Source organism: Petromyzon marinus, unplaced genomic scaffold, assembly GCF_048934315.1.
Source record: "Petromyzon marinus isolate PM22_M1 ecotype Great Lakes invasive population unplaced genomic scaffold, UKy_Petmar_22M1.pri1.0 PM_Scaffold_216, whole genome shotgun sequence".
Classification (NCBI taxonomy): domain Eukaryota; kingdom Metazoa; phylum Chordata; class Hyperoartia; order Petromyzontiformes; family Petromyzontidae; genus Petromyzon; species Petromyzon marinus.
Window position 1 is genome coordinate 78,009 of NW_027423187.1, and position 19,480 is coordinate 97,488.

Below are 19,480 nucleotides of genomic sequence, written 5' to 3' on the forward strand. Positions count from 1 at the left end.
TACTCGGGGCAGCAGACTGCCAAACAACAGGGTGTGGGTCTTCTTTTGAACAAAAGAATGAAGGGGGCGTGGGAGAGTGGCGGTGAGGTGTGGGAAGCTGTAAGCCCCAGGCTACTTTGGGCTCGCCTTCCCATCAACCGGAGGCGAGGAATGGTGGTCGTGGTTACTTATGCCCCCACCGAAGATGAACATCCGTGGAGGGATGCAGGCAAAGCCGATGAGTCAGATGCCTTCTATGACCTCCTGTCACAGGTGCTGGCTAAAGTGGCCCCTCGGGATAGAGTCATCATGTTGGATGACTTTAATGCCCGAGTTGGTCATGATACTGGCACCTGGTCTGGAGTGATTGGAGGGCATGGGCCAGATCAGCTCAATAACAACGGTAGGAGGCTGCTAGATTTTTGTGCAGCCCATGGGCTTGTAATTACCAACACGCTGTTCCAGCATCAGCGCATCCACACAACATCATGGATGCATGCCGGGTCCAAGCAAGAACATCTGCTGGACTACATAGTGACGGACCAGCGGATGCGAGCCTATGTCCTTGACACCAGGACCTACCGTGGAGCTGATCTGCCCTCTGACCATCGACTAGTCATCTGTAAGATGCGCCTGCCATTCTTCCACTCCGGTGGTGGGTGTACACCCAGGACCCCATTCCGACCTAAAGTGGCCTGGTCTCAGTTATCTGATGAAAGTTGCAAGCGAGAATTTCATCATCGCCTGCGGCTGGGATTGGCATCGACCCCGACTCCTCCTGATGTCGAGGGTAAATGGGCGAGGTTTAGGACTGTGACTCATGCAGCTGCAATGACTGCATTGGGTACGCGGTCCAGACCTCCCCAGAGACCCTGGCTGACAGAGGAGGTGTTCAGGATGGTTGAGAAAAAGTGACAGGCCCACTGTTATCGGCTACAGAATCCCACGTCAGAGAATGAGGAGGCTTACCGCAGCCTTCGCTCGGAGGTTCGGAGAGCCGTGAGGCGCTGCAAGGATGGGTGGTGGTCGCGGGTTGCTGAGGAGATGGAGTCTGCCTCAGTGGCCCGTGATCACAAATCTCTATTTAACTCCATCAAAAAAGTAACCTGCAGCGCCACACCTATTACCATCATTAGGGGAAAAAACGGTGATCCAATCTCCGACCCCCAGGAACAGGTTTGCAGATTTGCTGAGCATTTCTGTGAGGTCCTTGGGGAGGGAAAATCCCTCAGCCAGGAAAACATCGTGGCACAAAGTGAGGATGACCCTGCTGAGGCTGCGGTGCCTCAAACATTGGAAGAAGTCACCCCCTTTGAGTGGCTGGCTGAGGTGCCATCTGTTGAGGAAGTACTGAAGGCGATCCGGAGTCTGAGACCAGGAAAGGCAGCGGCAGAGATGATCTCCCAAGCGAAATGCTGAGGGAGGGTGGCGTTTGTGCACAGACTGCCCTATATGACATCATAACAACGGTCTCGGCCGCTGGACGGGTTCCGCAGGATTGGAAGGATGCCCTGGTGGTCCCCCTCTTTAAGAAGGGGGACCGCACAGACTGTAACAACTACAGGGGCATCTCACTCCTCAGTGTGCCGGGAAAGGTCCTGGCAAGGATTATTCAGCATCGCCTTGCCAGGCACGCTGAGGAGAGGCTTGCGGAGCCCCAATGCGGTTTCAGGAAAGGGCGGTCCTGCACAGATGCCATATTTTCTGTCCGTCTGCTACAGCAGAGGTGTAGGGAATTCCAACAAGACCTACATATCTGCTTTATTGACCTGGTCAAGGCCTATGATACCATCAGTAGGCCTGGGCTCTGGGTCGTTCTTCGTGCTTTTGGAGTCCCTGACCCTCTACTCACGATCATTAAGGACCTTCATGATGGTGAGCGGGCCAGGGTAAAACTACGTGGCCGGGAGTCAGAGCCATTCCCTGTACACCTTGGGGTGCGACAGGGATGTCCTCTGGCTCCCACATTATTTAACATCTATTTTGTCCACGTAGTTCGTGAAGCCTTCAATAGCTGTACCGGGGGAATCTCCATATGGTACAGATATAATGGGAGGCTGATCGATGCCCGGGTGCAGTCAAGGGATGGCTCCCTATTGGTCAACCACGTTATGTATGCTGATGATTTGGTAATAGCTGCTCAGTCAGAGGAGGAGTTGGAGACGCTGCTACTGAGACTGGAGCGTGCTACTAAGAGGTGGGGCCTTACCATCAGCCCCACCAAAACTAAGCACCTGCCTGGGTATTTTGTACCATCGGACACTCCACTCCCACAACTCCCAATCGGTGATGGGGCAGTTGTGGAGAGAGTGGAGAGTTTCCCATACCTGGGTAGTGTGCTTATGACTGGCTCCAGTTTAACAGAAGAGGTCTCACTCCGAATCAGTCAAGCGGCAATATCTTTTCATCGGTTGCGTAACGCTGTGTGGAAGCTACCTGGTCTGTCGCTCCACACTAAGCTTCAGGTCTTCTCGGCCACGGTCATTCCCTCCCTTCTCTACGCTTGCGAAACGTGGACCCCCCTAATGGAACATCTTCTCCGGTTAGAAACATTTAGGCTGGCCTACCTACGATCCATCCTAGGTTTAACCAGACTGGATTGTGTGAGGAGCTCACAAATCCTTGAAAGATCTGGGCAAGGTCCCATCGGTGAGCTCCTCCGGCGGGCAAGGCTGCGATGGCTGGGTCATGTAGCCCGCATGCCCAGCCAACGCATGCCGAAACAACTTTTGTTCGGCCGGATTGAGGGGGCTAAGCGGGCGCGGCACGGGCTAGAGAAGAGATGGAGTGATGTGGTACAGGAGGACGTGGAGCTGAGTGGACTTGCCAATGACTGGTACCAGCGGTGTCAAGATCGACCTCTGTGGAGGAGGCTCGTGAAGGATGCTACTGGGCAGTTGGAGGTAGTCGCCCTCCAACAACAACGGTGGACGGAGGAGCGACGCTCACAACAACGAGCGGAGCGCCGGGTGGCTAAAGCACAGCAGGTTGGCACAGTAGGGGGCACAGGTGGTGCATCAGCCAGTCATCTCAGTCAGTCGACCCGTGGCACCTGGGTCTGCCCCGTGACCTCCTGCCAGCGGGCGTTCGACACTTCACGTGGCCTCAGCGTGCACATAGCCTGGCACAAGCGTCGTGGTGACGTCACCGCCACTTAGTGGCGAATGGCGGTTGTTGTTGTATAGTCTAGTGTAGTAGTGTAGTAGTGTATAGTGTAGTAGTGTATAGTGTAGTAGTGTATAGTGTAGTAGTGTATAGTGTAGTAGTGTATAGTGTAGTAGTGTATAGTGTAGTAGTGTATAGTGTAATAGTGTATAGTGTAGTAGTGTATAGTGTAGTAGTGTATAGTGTAGTGTATAGTGTAGTGTATAGTGTAGTATTGTATAGTGTAGTAGTGTATAGTGTAGTGTATAGTGTAGTAGTGTATAGTGTAGTAGTGTATAGTGTAGTAGTGTATAGTGTAGTGTATAGTGTAGTAGTGTATAGTGTAGTAGTGTATAGTGTAGTAGTGTATAGTGTAGTAGTGTATAGTGTAGTGTATAGTGTAGTGTATAGTGTAGTGTACAGCGTAGTAGTGTATAGTGCAGTGTACAGTGTAGTGTATAGTGTAGTGTATAGTGTAGTGTACAGTGTAGTAGTGTACAGTGTAGTGTACAGTGTAGTGTGGGTCTCCCAGTAGAGTCACCTTCGATGACGTCATTCTCCGTTGTTGGCATGAGGCGCCTCCGGACGGATTCCTTCCAGCTCTGCATCGCTCCATCCATAGCTGTGGGTAGCGGAGACAGAGACACAGACACAGACAGAGACACAGAGAGACAGAGACACAGAGAGAGACACAGAGACACAGAGACACAGACAGACAGAGACACAGACAGACAGAGACACAGAGACAGAGACACAGAGAGAGACACAGACAGACAGAGACACAGAGACACAGACAGAGAGAGACACAGACAGACACAGACAGACAGAGACACAGAGACACAGACAGACAGAGACACAGACAGACAGAGACACAGAGACAGAGCCACAGAGAGAGACACAGACAGACAGAGACACAGACAGAGAGAGACACAGACAGACACAGACAGACAGAGACACAGAGACACAGACAGACAGAGACACAGACAGACAGAGACACAGAGACACAGACAGACAGAGACACAGAGACACAGACAGACAGAGACACAGAGACACAGACAGACAGAGACACAGAGAGAGACACAGACAGACAGAGACACAGACAGAGAGAGAGAGATAGACAGGCCGTTAGCCTCCCTGCAGGTTCAAATTGGCCGTGGCTACAGACACACACACAGACACACACAGACACACACACAGACACACACAGACACACACACACAGACACACACACACATAGACAGACACACACAGACCCACACACACACACAGACACACACACATACACACACACAGACAGACACACACAGACACACACACATACACACACACACATACACACACAGATACACACACACAGATACACACACACAGATACACACACACAGACAAACACACACAGACACACAGACACACACAGACACACACACACACCTACACACACAGACACACACACACAGACACACACACACAGACACACACACACACAGACACACACAGACAGACACACACACACAGACACACACACACACAGACACACTACACAGACAGACACACACACACAGACACACTACACAGACATTACTTAAATACTTATTTCCCTCCTTAAAATGCAAATCAATTTATAACATTTTTGACATGCGTTTTTCTGGATTTTTGTTGTTATTCTGTCTCTCACTGTTCAAATAAACCTACCATTAAAATTATAGACTGATCATTTCTTTGTCAGTGGGAAAACCGTACAAACAATCAGCAGGGGATCAAATACTTTTTTCCCTCACTGTATCTGGGCGTCAAAGTGGCTAGGAAATGTTGACTACCTCGCCTGGTACACAGGAGGTCGTGGGTTCGATCACAGACCCTGTGAGATGTTGACTACCTCGCCTGGTATACAGGAGGTCGTGGGTTCAATCCCAGACCCTGTGAGATGTTGACTACCTCGCCTGGTCTACAGGAGGTCGTGGGTTCTATCACAGACCCTGTTAAATGTTGACTACCTCGCCTGGTATACAGGAGGTCGTGGGTTCGATCCCAGACCCTGTAGGATGTTGACTACCTCGCCCGGTCCACAGGAGGTCATGCGTTCGATCCCTGACACCATGAGATGTTGACTACCTCGCCTGGGATACAGGAGGTCGTGGGTTCGATCTCTGACCCTGTGAGATGTTGACTACCTCGCCTGGTATACAGGAGGTCGTGGGTTCGATCCCAGACCCTGTAGGATGTTGACTACCTCGCCTGGTACACAGGAGGTCGTGGGTTCGATCACAGACCCTGTGAGATGTTGACTACCTCGCCTGGGATACAGGAGGTCGTGGGTTCAATCGATGACCCTGTGAGATGTTGACCACCTTGCCTGGTCTGCAGGAGGTCGTGGGTTAGATCACAGACACTCTGAGATGTTGACTACCTCGCCTGGTATACAGGAGGTCGTGGGTTCGATCCCGTGACCCTGTGAGATGTTGACTACCTCGCCTAGTCTAAAGGAGGTCGTGGGTTCGATCCCGTGACCCTAACGATGCCTGCTGCTGCTGTATATTTCGAGTCTGCGTGGTAGATTTTTCCCACTAAACCCACCATTATCACCACCACCATCAACACCACCATCAACACCATCACCACAGTGGTTCGCCAGCGCTAACCACTGCACCACCGCTAACCACACACATACAGACACACACACAGACAGACACACACAGACATACACACACATAGACACACACACAGACAGACACACAGATACACAAACACAGACACACAGATACACAGACACACACAGATACACAGACACACACAGACACAGACACACACAGACACACAGACACACACACACAGCTACACAGACACACACACACACAAACACACACACAGACACAAACACACAGACACACCCACACACACACACACAGACACACACACAGAGACACACAGACACACACAGACACACACACACAGCTACACACACAGACACACACACACACAAACACACACAGACACAAACACACAGACACACCCACACACACACAGACACACACAGACACACACAGACACACAGACACACACACACACAGTCACACACACACACAGACACACACAGTGACACACACAGACACACACACACAGACACACACACAGACACACACACAGTCACACACACAGACACACCCACACACACACAGACACAGTCACACAGACACACACACACACACAGACACACACAGACACACACACACAGACACACACACAGACACACACACACACACCTACACACACACTGACACACACACACAGACACACACACTGACTCACACAGACACACCCACACACACAGACACACAAACAGACACACACACACACAGACACACACACAGACACACACAGACACACACACACAGACACACACACACACAGACACACAGACACACAGAGTGCGCTAACCGCTGCACCACCACTCACTCTCTTCCGCCTGCTTAGTGCTGGCTCCATCAAAACTTCTCCGCACGCTGGACTTGAAGGCGCTCAGAGTCTCCTCCACGCCCTCCATCATTGTCTGTAGGTAGAGTAGCAGTGGTATAGTGTAGTGTATAGTGTAGTGTAGTAGTGTATAGTGTAGTGTATAGTGTAGTAGTGTATAGTGTAGTAGTGTATAGTGTATAGACTTGAAGGCGCTCAGAGTCTCCTCCACGCCCTCCATCATTGTCTGTAGGTAGAGTAGCAGTGGAGTAGTTTATTGTGTAGTGTAGTAGTGTATAGTGTAGTAGTGTATAGTGTAGTGTATAGTGTAGTGTAGTAGTGTATAGTGCAGTAGTGTATAGTGGAGTAGTGTATAGTGTAGTAGTGTATAGTGTAGTAGTGTATAGTGTAGTAGTGTATAGTGTAGTAGTGTATAGTGTAGTAGTGTATAGTGTAGTGTATAGTGTAGTGTAGTAGTGTATAGTGTAGTAGTGTATAGTGGAGTAGTGTATAGTGTAGTAGTGTATAGTGTAGTAGTGTATAGTGTAGTAGTGTATAGTGTAGTAGTGTATAGTGTAGTAGTGTATAGTGTAGTAGTGTATAGTGTAGTGTATAGTGTAGTAGTGTATAGTGTAGTGTATAGTGTAGTGTATAGTGTAGCAGTGTATAGACTTGAACTCGCTCAGAGTCTCCTCCACGCCCTCCATCATTGTCTGTAGGTAGAGTAGCAGTGGAGTAGTGTATAGTGTAGTGTAAAGTGTAGTGTATAGTGTAGTGTAGTAGTGTAGTAGTGTATAGTGTAGTAGTGTGTAGTGTAATAGTGTATAGTGTAGTAGTGTATAGTGTAGTAGTGTATAGTGTAGTAGTGTATAGTGTAGTGTATAATGTAGTGTAGTAGTGTATAGTGTAGTAGTGTATAGTGTAGTAGTGTATAGTGTAGTAGTGTATAGTGTAGTAGTGTATAGTGTAGTAGTGTATAGTGTAGTAGTGTATAGTGTATAATGTAGTAGTGTATAGTGTAGTAGTGTATAGTGTAGTAGTGTATAGTGTAGTAGTGTATAGTGTAGTGTATAGAGTTGTAGTGTATAGTGTAGTAGTGTATAGTGTAGTGTATAGTGTATAATGTAGTAGTGTATAGTGTAGTAGTGTATAGTTTAGTAGTGTATAGTGTAGTAGTGTATAGTGTAGTGTATAGTGTAGTAGTGTATAGTGTATAGTGTAGTAGTCTATAGTGTAGTGTAGTAGTGTATAGTGTAGTAGTGTATAGTGTAGTAGTGTATAGTGTAGTGTAGTAGTGTAGTGTATAGTGTAGTAGTGTAGTGTAGTAGTGTAGTGTATAGTGTAGTAGTGTATAGTGTAGTGTAGTAGTGTATAGTGTAGTAGTGTATAGTGTAGTAGTGTATAGTGTAGTGTAGTAGTGGAGTGTATAGTGTAGTAGTGTATAGTGTAGTAGTGTATAGTGTAGTGTAAAGTGTAGTAGTGTATAGTGTAGTAGTGTATAGCGTAGTAGTGTATAGTGTAGTAGTGTATAGTGTAGTAGTGTATAGTGTAGTAGTGTATAGTGTAGTAGTGTATAGTGTAGTAGTGTATAGTGTAGTAGTGTATAGTGTAGTATTGTACAGTGTAGAAGTGTATAGTGTAGTAGTGTATAGTGTAGTGTATAGTGTAGTAGTGTATAGTGTAGTAGTGTAGTGTAGTAGTGTAGTGTATAGTGTAGTGTAGTAGTGTAGTGTAGTAGTGTAGTGTATAGTGTAGTAGTGTATAGTGTAGTGTAGTAGTGTATAGTGTAGTAGTGTATAGTGTAGTAGTGTATAGTGTAGTGTAGTAGTGTAGTGTATAGTGTAGTAGTGTATAGTGTAGTAGTGTATAGTGTAGTGTAAAGTGTAGTAGTGTATAGTGTAGTAGTGTATAGCGTAGTAGTGTATAGTGTAGTAGTGTATAGTGTAGTAGTGTATAGTGTAGTAGTGTATAGTGTAGTAGTGTATAGTGTAGTAGTGTATAGTGTAGTAGTGTATAGTGTAGTATTGTACAGTGTAGAAGTGTATAGTGTAGTAGTGTATAGTGTAGTGTATAGTGTAGTAGTGTATAGTGTAGTAGTGTATAGTGTAGTGTAGTAGTGTAGTGTATAGTGTAGTGTATAGTGTAGTAGTGTATAGTGTAGTAGTGTATAGTGTAGTGTATAGTATAGTGTAGTAGTGTAGTAGTGTATAGTGTAGTGTAGTAGTGTATAGTGTAGTAGTGTATAGTGTAGTAGTGTATAGTGTAGTGTATAGTGTAGTGGTGTATAGTGTAGTAGTGTATAGTGTAGTAGTGTATAGTGTAGTGTATAGTGTAGTGTATACTGTAGTAGTGTATAGTGTAGTAGTGTAGTAGTGTATAGTGTAGTGTATAGTGTAGTGTATAGTGTAGTGTAGTAGTGTATTGTGTAGTAGTGTATAGTGTAGTAGTGTATAGTGTAGTACTGTATAGTGTAGTAGTGTAGTAGTGTATAGTGTAGTAATGTATAGTGTAGTAGTGTATAGTGTAGTAGTGTATAGTGTAGTGTAGTAGTGTATAGTGTAGTAGTGTATATTGTAGTGTATAGTGTAGTAGTGTATAGTGTAGTAGTGTATAGTGTATTAGTGTATAGTGTATAGTGTAGTAGTGTATAGTGTAGTAGTGTATAGTGTAGTAGTGTATAGTGTAGTAGTGTATAGTGTAGTAGTGTATAGTGTAGTGTATAGTGTAGTAGTGTATAGTGTAGTAGTGTATAGTGTAGTAGTGTATAGTGTAGTAGTGTATAGTGTAGTAGTGTATAGTGTATAATGTAGTAGTGTATAGTGTAGTAGTGTATAGTGTAGTAGTGTATAGTGTAGTAGTGTATAGTATAGTAGTGTAGTGTATAGTGTAGTAGTGTATAGTGTAGTGTATAGTGTATAATGTAGTAGTGTATAGTGTAGTAGTGTATAGTGTAATAGTGTATAGTGTAGTAGTGTATAGTGTAGTGTATAGTGTAGTAGTGTATAGTGTATAGTGTAGTAGGCTATAGTGTAGTGTAGTAGTGTATAGTGTAGTAGTGTATAGTGTAGTAGTGTATAGTGTAGTGTAGTAGTGTAGTGTATAGTGTAGTAGTGTAGTGTAGTAGTGTAGTGTATAGTGTAGTAGTGTATAGTGTAGTGTAGTAGTGTATAGTGTATAGTGTAGTAGTGTATAGTGTAGTAGTGTATAGTGTAGTGTAGTAGTGTAGTGTATAGTGTAGTGTATAGTGTAGTAGTGTATAGTGTAGTAGTGTATAGTGTAGTGTAAAGTGTAGTAGTGTATAGTGTAGTAGTGTATAGCGTAGTAGTGTATAGTGTAGTGTATAGTGTAGTAGTGTATAGTGTAGTAGTGTATAGTGTAGTAGTGTATAGTGTAGTAGTGTATAGTGTAGTAGTGTATAGTGTAGTAGTGTATAGTGTAGTGTATAGTGTAGTAGTGTATAGTGTAGTAGTGTATAGTGTAGTGTATAGTGTAGTGTACAGTGTAGTGTAGTAGTGTATAGTGTAGTAGTGTATAGTGTAGTAGTGTATAGTGTAGTACTGTATAGTGTAGTAGTGTAGTAGTGTATAGTGTAGTAATGTATAGTGTAGTAGTGTATAGTGTAGTAGTGTATAGTGTAGTGTAGTAGTGTATAGTGTAGTAGTGTATATTGTAGTGTATAGTGTAGTAGTGTATAGTGTAGTAGTGTATAGTGTATTAGTGTATAGTGTAGTAGTGTATAGTGTAGTAGTGTAGTAGTGTATAGTGTAGTAGTGTATAGTGTAGTAGTGTATAGTGTAGTAGTGTATAGTGTAGTAGTGTATAGTGTAGTGTAGTAGTGTATAGTGTAGTAGTGTAGAAGTGTAGTAGTGTAGTGTAGTGGTGTATAGTGTATTGTAGTAGTGTATAGTGTAGTGTAGTAGTGTATAGTGTAGTAGTGTATAGTGTAGTGTATAGTGTATAGTGTAGTAGTGTATAGTGTAGTAGTGTATAGTGTAGTAGTGTAGTAGTGTATAGTGTAGTAGTGTATAGTGTAGTGTAGTAGTGTATAGTGTAGTGTAGTAGTGTAGTTTAGTAGTGTATAGTGTAGTGTAGTAGTGTAGTTTAGTAGTGTATAGTGTAGTGTAGTAGTGTAGTGTATAGTGTAGTAGTGTACAGTGTAGTAGTGTATAGTGTAGTGTATAGTGTAGTAGTGTATAGTATAGTGTAGTAGTGTATAGTGTAGTAGTGTATAGTGTAGTGTAGTGTATAGTGTAGTAGTGTATAGTGTAGTGTATAGTGTAGTAGTGTATAGTGTAGTGTAGTAGTGTATAGTGTAGTGTATAGTTTAGTAGTGTATAGTGTAGTAGTGTATAGTTTAGTAGTGTATAGTTTAGTAGTGTATAGTGTAGTAGTGTATAGTGTAGTAGTGTGTAATTTATAGTGTAGTGTAGTAGTGTATAGTGTAGTGTATAGTGTAGTAGTGTATAGTGTAATGTACAGTGTATAGTGTAGTGTATAGTGTAGTGTAGTAGTGTATAGTGTAGTAGTGTATAGTGTAGTAGTGTAAAGTGTAGTGGTGTATAGTGTAGTAGTGTATAGTGTAGTAGTGTATAGTGTAGTAGTGTATAGTGTAGTGTATAGTGTAGTAGTGTATAGTGTAGTGTATAGTGTAGTGTAGTAGTGTATTGTGTAGTAGTGTATAGTGTAGTAGTGTAGTAGTGTATTGTGTAGTGTATAGTGTAGTAGTGTATAGTGTAGTAGTGTATAGTGTAGTAGTGTATAGTGTAGTAGTGTATAGTGTAGTGTATAGTGTACTAGTGTATAGTGTAGTAGTGTATAGTGTATAGTGTAGTAGTGTATAATGTATAGTGTAGTAGTGTATAGTGTAGTGTATAGTGTAGTGTATAGTGTAGTGTATAGTGTGTTGTATAGTGTAGTAGTGTAGTGTATAGTGTAGTGTAGTGTATAGTGTAGTAGTGTATAGTGTAGTAGTGTATAGTGTAGTAGTGTATAGTGTAGTAGTGTATAGTGTAGTAGTGTATAGTGTAGTGTATAGTGTAGTAGTGTATAGTGTAGTAGTGTATAGTGTAGTAGTGCATAGTGTAGTGTATGGTGTAGTAGTGTATAGTGTAGTAGTGTATAGTGTAGTAGTGTATAGTGTAGTGTATGGTGTAGTAGTGTATAGTGTAGTAGTGTATAGTGTATAGTGTAGTAGTGTATAGTGTAGTAGTGTATAGTGTAGTAGTGTATAGTGTAGTAGTGTATAGTGTAGTAGTGTATAGTTTAGTAGTGTATAGTGTAGTGTATAGTGTAGTAGTGTATAGTGTGTAGTGTAGTCGTGTATAGTGTATAGTGTAGTAGTGTATAGTGTAGTAGTGTATAGTGTAGTGTAGTGTATAGTGTTGTAGTGTATAGTGTAGTAGTGTATAGTGTAGTGTATTGTGTAGTAGTGTATAGTGTAGTGTATAGTGTAGTAGTGTATAGTGTAGTAGTGTATAGTGTATAGTGTAGTGTATAGTGTAGTGTATAGTGTAGTGTATATTGTATAGGGTAGTAGTGTATAGTGTAGTGTATAGTGTAGTAGTGTATAGTGTAGTAGTGTATAGTGTATAGTGTAGTGTATAGTGTAGTGTATAGTGTAGTGTATATTGTATAGGGTAGTAGTGTATAGTGTAGTGTATAGTGTAGTGTATAGTGTAGTAGTGTATAGTGTAGTGTATAGTGTAGTGTAGTAGTTTATAGTGTATAGTGTAGTAGTGTATAGTGTAGTAGTGTATAGTGTAATAGTGTATAGTGTAGTAGTGTATAGTGTAGTAGTGTATAGTGTAGTGTATAGTGTAGTGTATAGAGTAGTAGTGTATAGTGTAGTGTATAGTGTAGTAGTGTATAGTAGTGTATAGTGTAGTGTATAGTGTAGTGTATAGTGTAGTAGTGTAGTAGTGTATAGTGTAGTGTATAGTGTAGTAGTGTATAGTGTAGTAGTGTATAGTGTAGTAGTGTATAGTGTAGTGTATAGTGTAGTAGTGTAGTAGTGTATAGTGTAGTGTATAGTGTAGTAGTGTAGTAGTGTATAGTGTAGTGTATAGTGTAGTAGTGTATAGTAGTGTATAGTGTAGTGTATAGTGTAGTAGTGTATAGTAGTGTATAGTGTAGTAGTGTATAGTGTAGTGTATAGTGTAGTAGTGTATAGTGTAGTGTAGTAGTGTATAGTGTAGTGTATAGTTTAGTAGTGTATAGTGTAGTAGTGTATAGTTTAGTAGTGTATAGTTTAGTAGTGTATAGTGTAGTAGTGTATAGTGTAGTAGTGTGTAATTTATAGTGTAGTGTAGTAGTGTATAGTGTAGTGTATAGTGTAGTAGTGTATAGTGTAATGTACAGTGTATAGTGTAGTGTATAGTGTAGTGTAGTAGTGTATAGTGTAGTAGTGTATAGTGTAGTAGTGTAAAGTGTAGTGGTGTATAGTGTAGTAGTGTATAGTGTAGTAGTGTATAGTGTAGTAGTGTATAGTGTAGTGTATAGTGTAGTAGTGTATAGTGTAGTGTATAGTGTAGTGTAGTAGTGTATTGTGTAGTAGTGTATAGTGTAGTAGTGTAGTAGTGTATTGTGTAGTGTATAGTGTAGTAGTGTATAGTGTAGTAGTGTATAGTGTAGTAGTGTATAGTGTAGTAGTGTATAGTGTAGTGTATAGTGTACTAGTGTATAGTGTAGTAGTGTATAGTGTATAGTGTAGTAGTGTATAATGTATAGTGTAGTAGTGTATAGTGTAGTGTATAGTGTAGTGTATAGTGTAGTGTATAGTGTGTTGTATAGTGTAGTAGTGTAGTGTATAGTGTAGTGTAGTGTATAGTGTAGTAGTGTATAGTGTAGTAGTGTATAGTGTAGTAGTGTATAGTGTAGTAGTGTATAGTGTAGTAGTGTATAGTGTAGTGTATAGTGTAGTAGTGTATAGTGTAGTAGTGTATAGTGTAGTAGTGCATAGTGTAGTGTATGGTGTAGTAGTGTATAGTGTAGTAGTGTATAGTGTAGTAGTGTATAGTGTAGTGTATGGTGTAGTAGTGTATAGTGTAGTAGTGTATAGTGTATAGTGTAGTAGTGTATAGTGTAGTAGTGTATAGTGTAGTAGTGTATAGTGTAGTAGTGTATAGTGTAGTAGTGTATAGTTTAGTAGTGTATAGTGTAGTGTATAGTGTAGTAGTGTATAGTGTGTAGTGTAGTCGTGTATAGTGTATAGTGTAGTAGTGTATAGTGTAGTAGTGTATAGTGTAGTGTAGTGTATAGTGTTGTAGTGTATAGTGTACTAGTGTATAGTGTAGTGTATTGTGTAGTAGTGTATAGTGTAGTAGTGTAGTGCATAGTGTAGTAGTGTATAGTGTAGTGTATAGTGTAGTAGTGTATAGTGTAGTAGTGTATAGTGTATAGTGTAGTGTATAGTGTAGTGTATAGTGTAGTGTATATTGTATAGGGTAGTAGTGTATAGTGTAGTGTATAGTGTAGTGTATAGTGTAGTAGTGTATAGTGTAGTGTATAGTGTAGTGTAGTAGTTTATAGTGTATAGTGTAGTAGTGTATAGTGTAGTAGTGTATAGTGTAATAGTGTATAGTGTAGTAGTGTATAGTGTAGTAGTGTATAGTGTAGTGTATAGTGTAGTGTATAGAGTAGTAGTGTATAGTGTAGTGTATAGTGTAGTAGTGTATAGTAGTGTATAGTGTAGTGTATAGTGTAGTGTATAGTGTAGTAGTGTAGTAGTGTATAGTGTAGTGTATAGTGTAGTAGTGTATAGTGTAGTAGTGTATAGTGTAGTAGTGTATAGTGTAGTGTATAGTGTAGTGTATAGTGTAGTAGTGTAGTAGTGTATAGTGTAGTGTATAGTGTAGTAGTGTATAGTAGTGTATAGTGTAGTGTATAGTGTAGTAGTGTATAGTAGTGTATAGTGTAGTAGTGTATAATGTAGTGGTGTATAGTGTAGTAGTGTATAGTGTAGTAGTGTATAGTGTAGTGTATAGTGTAGTAGTGTATAGTGTAGTAGTGTATAGCGTAGTAGTGTATAGTGTAGTGTATAGTGTAGTAGTGTATAGTATAGTAGTGTATAGTGTAGTAGTGTATAGTGTAGTAGTGTATGGTGTAGTAGTCTATAGTGTAGTAGTGTATAGTGTAGTAGTGTAGTGTATAGTGTAGTGTATAGTGTAGTAGTGTATATTGTATAGTGTAGTAGTGTATAGTGTAGTAGTGTATAGTGTAGTAGTTTATAGTGTAGTAGTGTATAGTGTAGTAGTGTAGTAGTGTGTAGTGTAGTAGTGTATAGTGTAGTAGTGTATAGTGTAGTGTATAGTGTAGTAGTGTATAGTGTAGTGTATAGTGTAGTAGTGTATAGTGTAGTGTATAGTGTAGTGTAGTGTATAGTGTAGTAGTGTATAGTGTAGTAGTGTATAGTGTATACTGTAGTGTATAGTGTATAGTGTAGTAGTGTATAGTGTAGTGTATAGTGTAGTAGTGTATAGTGTAGTAGTGTATAGTGTAGTGTATAGTGTAGTAGTGTATAGTGTAGTAGTGTATAGTGTAGTAGTGTATAGTGTAGTGTATAGTGTAGTAGTGTATAGTGTAGTAGTGTATAGTGTAGTGTATAGTGTAGTCGTGTATAGTGTAGTGTATAGTGTATTGTATAGTGTAGTGTAGTAGTGTATAGTGTAGTAGTGTATAGTGTAGTGTATAGTGTAATAGTGTATGGTGTAGTAGTGTATTGTGTAGTGTAGTAGTGTATAGTGTAGTAGTGTATAGTGTAGTGTATAGTGTAGTGTATAGTGTAGTGGATAGTGTAGTAGTGTATAGTGTAGTGGATAGTGTAGTAGTGTATAGTGTAGTAGTGTAGTAGTGTATAGTGTAGTGTATAGTGTAGTGTATAGTGTAGTGTATAGTGTAGTAGTGTAGTGTATAGTGTAATAGTGTATAGTGTAGTAGTATATAGTGTAGTGTAGTAGTGTATAGTGTAGTAGTGTATAGTGTAGTGTATAGTGTAGTGTATAGTGTAGTAGTGTATAGTGTAGTAGTGTATAGTGTAGTGTATAGTGTAGTGTAGTGTATAGTGTAGTAATGTATATTGTAGTAGTGTATAGTGTAGTAGTGTATAGTGTAGTAGTGTATAGTGTAGTAGTGTATAGTGTAGTAGTGTATAGTGTAGTGTATAGTGTAGTAGTGTATAGTGTAGTAGTGTAGTGTATAGTGTAGTGTGTATAGTGTAGTGTATAGTGTAGTGTATAGTGTAGTAGTGTATAGTGTAGTAGTGTATAGTGTAGTAGTGTAGAGTGTAGTGTATAGTGTAGTGTATAGTGTAGTAGTGTATAGTGTAGTAGTGTATAGTGTAGTGTATAGTGTAGTGTATAGTGTAGTAGTGTATAGTGTAGTAGTGTATAGTGTAGTGTATAGTGTAGTGTAGTGTATAGTGTAGTGTATAGTGTAGTAGTGTATAGTGCAGTGTATAGTGTAGTGTATAGTGTAGTGTATAGTGTAGTAGTGTATAGTGTAGTAGTGTATAGTGTAGTAGTGTATAGTGTAATGTATAGTGTAGTAGTGTATAGTGTAGTAGTGTATAGTGTAGTAGTGTATAGTGTAGTAGTGTATAGTGTAGTAGTGTATAGTGTAGTGTATAGTGTAGTGTATAGTGTAGTAGTGTATAGTGTATAGTGTAGTAGTGTATAGTGTAGTAGTGTATAGTGTAGTAGTGTATAGTGTAGTAGTGTATAGTGTAGTGTATAGTGTAGTGTATAGTGTAGTGTATAGTATAGTGTATAGTGTAGTAGTGTATAGTGTAGTAGTGTATAGTGTAGTAGTGTATAGTGTAGTAGTGTATAGTGTAGTAGTGTATAGTGTAGTAGTGTATAGTGTAGTAGTGTATAGTGTAGTAGTGTATAGTGTAGTAGTGTATAGTGTAGTAGTGTATAGTGTAGTAGTGTATAGTGTAGTAGTGTATAGTGTAGTAGTGTATAGTGTAGTAGTGTATAGTGTAGTAGTGTATAGTGTAGTAGTGTATAGTGTAGTAGTGTATAGTGTAGTAGTGTATAGTGTAGTAGTGTATAGTGTAGTGTATAGTGTAGTGTAGTGTATAGTGTAGTGTATAGTGTAGTAGTGTATAGTGCAGTGTATAGTGTAGTGTATAGTGTAGTGTATAGTGTAGTAGTGTATAGTGTAGTGTATAGTGTAGTGTATAGTGTAGTAGTGTATAGTGTATAGTGTAGTAGTGTATAGTGTAGTAGTGTATAGTGTAGTAGTGTATAGTGTAGTAGTGTATAGTGTAGTGTATAGTGTAGTGTATAGTGTAGTGTATAGTATAGTGTATAGTGTAGTAGTGTATAGTGTAGTAGTGTATAGTGTAGTAGTGTATAGTGTAGTAGTGTATAGTGTAGTAGTGTATAGTGTAGTAGTGTATAGTGTAGTAGTGTATAGTGTAGTAGTGTATAGTGTAGTAGTGTATAGTGTAGTAGTGTATAGTGTAGTAGTGTATAGTGTAGTAGTGTATAGTGTAGTAGTGTATAGTGTAGTAGTGTATAGTGTAGTAGTGTATAGTGTAGTAGTGTATAGTGTAGTGTAGACTATTTGCGTACCCCTGTGTGTGCCCACGTACCTGTGTGTTCTGTCTTTCTGTCACGTAGAGAACCACACAGGCTGAGAGACACAGGTAGACAGACACAGGTAGAGAGACACACACAGGTAGAGAGACACAGGTAGAGAGACACAGGTAGAGTCACACCTGGTAGAGAGACACAGGTAGAGAGACACAGGTAGAGAGACACAGGTAGAGACACACCTGGTAGAGAGACACAGGTAGAGAGACACAGGTAGAGACACTCCTGGTAGAGAGACACAGGTAGAGAGACACAGGTAGAGAGACACACAGGTAGAGAGACACACACAGGTAGAGAGACACACACAGGTAAAGAGACACAGGTAGAGAGACACAGGTAGAGAGACACAGGTAGAGAGACACAGGTAGAGAGACACAGGTAGACACACACCTTGTAGACACACACAGATAGAGAGACACAGGTAGAGAGACACAGGTAGACACACACCTTGTAGACACACAGGTAGAGAGACACAGGTAGAGAGACACACACAGGTAGATAGACACACACAGGTAGATAGACACACAGGTAGAGAGACACACAGGTAGAGAGAGACAGGTAGAGAGACACAGGTAGACACACACCTTGTAGACACACACAGGTAGATAGACACAGGTAGATAGACACACAGGTAGACACACACAGGTAGAGAGAGACAGGTAGAGAGACACAGGTAGACACACACCTTTTAGACACACACAGGTAGATAGACACAGGTAGATAGACACACCTGGTAGATAGACACAGCTATCTATGTAGAGAGACACAGGTAGATAGACACAGGTAGATAGACACAGGTAGAGAGACACAGCTATCTATGTAGATAGACACAGGTAGAGAGACACAGCTATCTCTGTAGATAGACACACACCTGGTAGAGAGACACAGCTATCTATGTAGAGAGGGAGATCGCGACTCAGGCATCTGCTGTTTGCGCGCTCGCGTTAAGTACAGCAGGCTAAGGTGTGAGTGGGTGTGAGTGAGTGTGAGTGGGTGTGAGTGTGTGTGAGTGTGTCTGGGTGTGTCTGGGTGTGTCGCCGCGTGTTTTGCTCAGGGTAGGGTTGGATTTGGAGGGAACGGTGAGCGGTGGAGCATCGGTTAGCAGCGCTGCGATTCGCTACTTTGTGTGTCAGTGTGTGTAAGTGTGTGTAAGTGTGAGTGTCTAAGTGTGAGTGTGTAAGTGTGTGTAAGTGTGTGTAAGTGTGAGTGTGTGTAAGTGTGAGTGTGTGTAAGTGTGAGTGTGTGTAAGTGTGTGTAAGTGTGAGTGTGTGTGAGTGTGTGTGAGTGTGTGTGTGTAAGTGTGTGTAAGTGTGAGTGTGTAAGTGTGTGTGTGAGTGTGTGTGAGTGTGTGTGAGTGTGTGTGTGTGTGAGTGTGTGTAAGTGTGTGTAAGTGTGAGTGTGTGTGAGTGTGTCTAAGTGTGAGTGTGTGTAAGTGTGAGTGTGTGTGTGTGTAAGTGTGAGTGTGTGTATGTAAGTGTGTAAGTGTGTGTAAGTGTGTGTGTGTAAGTGTGAGTGTGTGTAAGTGTGTGTGTGTAAGTGTGTGTGTGTGTAAGTGTGTGTAAGTGTGTGTAAGTGTGAGTGTGTGTGTGTAAGTGTGTGTAAGTGTGTGTAAGTGTGTGTGTGTAAGTGTGAGTGTGTGTAAGTGTGAGTGTGTGAGTGTGTGTGTGTGTAAGTGTGTGTGTGTAAGTGTGTGTAAGTGTGAGTGTGTGTAAGTGTGTGTAAGTGTGTGTAAGTGTAAGTGTGTGTAAGTGTGAGTGTGTGTAAGTGTGTGTAAGTGTGTGTGTAAGTGTGTGTAAGTGTGTGTAAGTGTGATTGTGTAAGTGTGAGTGTGTGTAAGTGTGTGTAAGTGTGAGTGTGTGTGAGTGTGTGTGTGTGTAAGTGTGAGAGTGTGTGAGTGTGTGTGAGTGTGTAAGTGTGTGTAAGTGTGAGAGTGTGTAAGTGTGAGTGTGTGTAAGTGTGAGTGTCTAAGTGTGTGTGTGTAAGTGTGTGTGTGTAAGTGTGAGTGTGTGTAAGTGTGAGTGTATAAGTGTGAGTGTCTAAGTGTGAGTGTGTGTGTAAGTGTGTGTAAGTGTGAGTGCCCAAGTGTGAGTGTGTGTGTGTAAGTGTGTGTAAGTGTGTGTAAGTGTGTGTGAGTGTGTGTGAGTGTGTGTGTGTGTGAGTGTGTGTAAGTGTGTGTAAGTGTGAGTGTGTGTGAGTGTGTCTAAGTGTGAGTGTGTGTAAGTGTGAGTGTGTGTGTGTGTGTAAGTGTGAGTGTGTGTATGTAAGTGTGTGTAAGTGTGTGTAAGTGTGTGTGTGTAAGTGTGAGTGTGTGT

General features: G+C 41.3%; 1 protein-coding gene across 1 annotated transcript in view; it reads right to left on the bottom strand.

The window, feature by feature from the left end:
- Positions 1–18,528, bottom strand: part of LOC116958748 (uncharacterized) — a 31,224-nt gene extending 12,696 nt beyond the window's left edge. The window contains exons 1-4 of the mRNA XM_076063858.1: positions 18,040–18,528; positions 17,168–17,184; positions 6,577–6,670; positions 3,665–3,745 (exon numbers count right to left, since the gene is read on the bottom strand). Of these exons, the coding sequence (XP_075919973.1) occupies positions 3,665–3,745; positions 6,577–6,667 (172 nt within the window). The 5' untranslated portion in view covers positions 6,668–6,670; positions 17,168–17,184; positions 18,040–18,528. The remainder of the gene's footprint in view (positions 1–3,664; positions 3,746–6,576; positions 6,671–17,167; positions 17,185–18,039) is intronic.
- Positions 18,529–19,480: the final 952 nt, after the last annotated feature.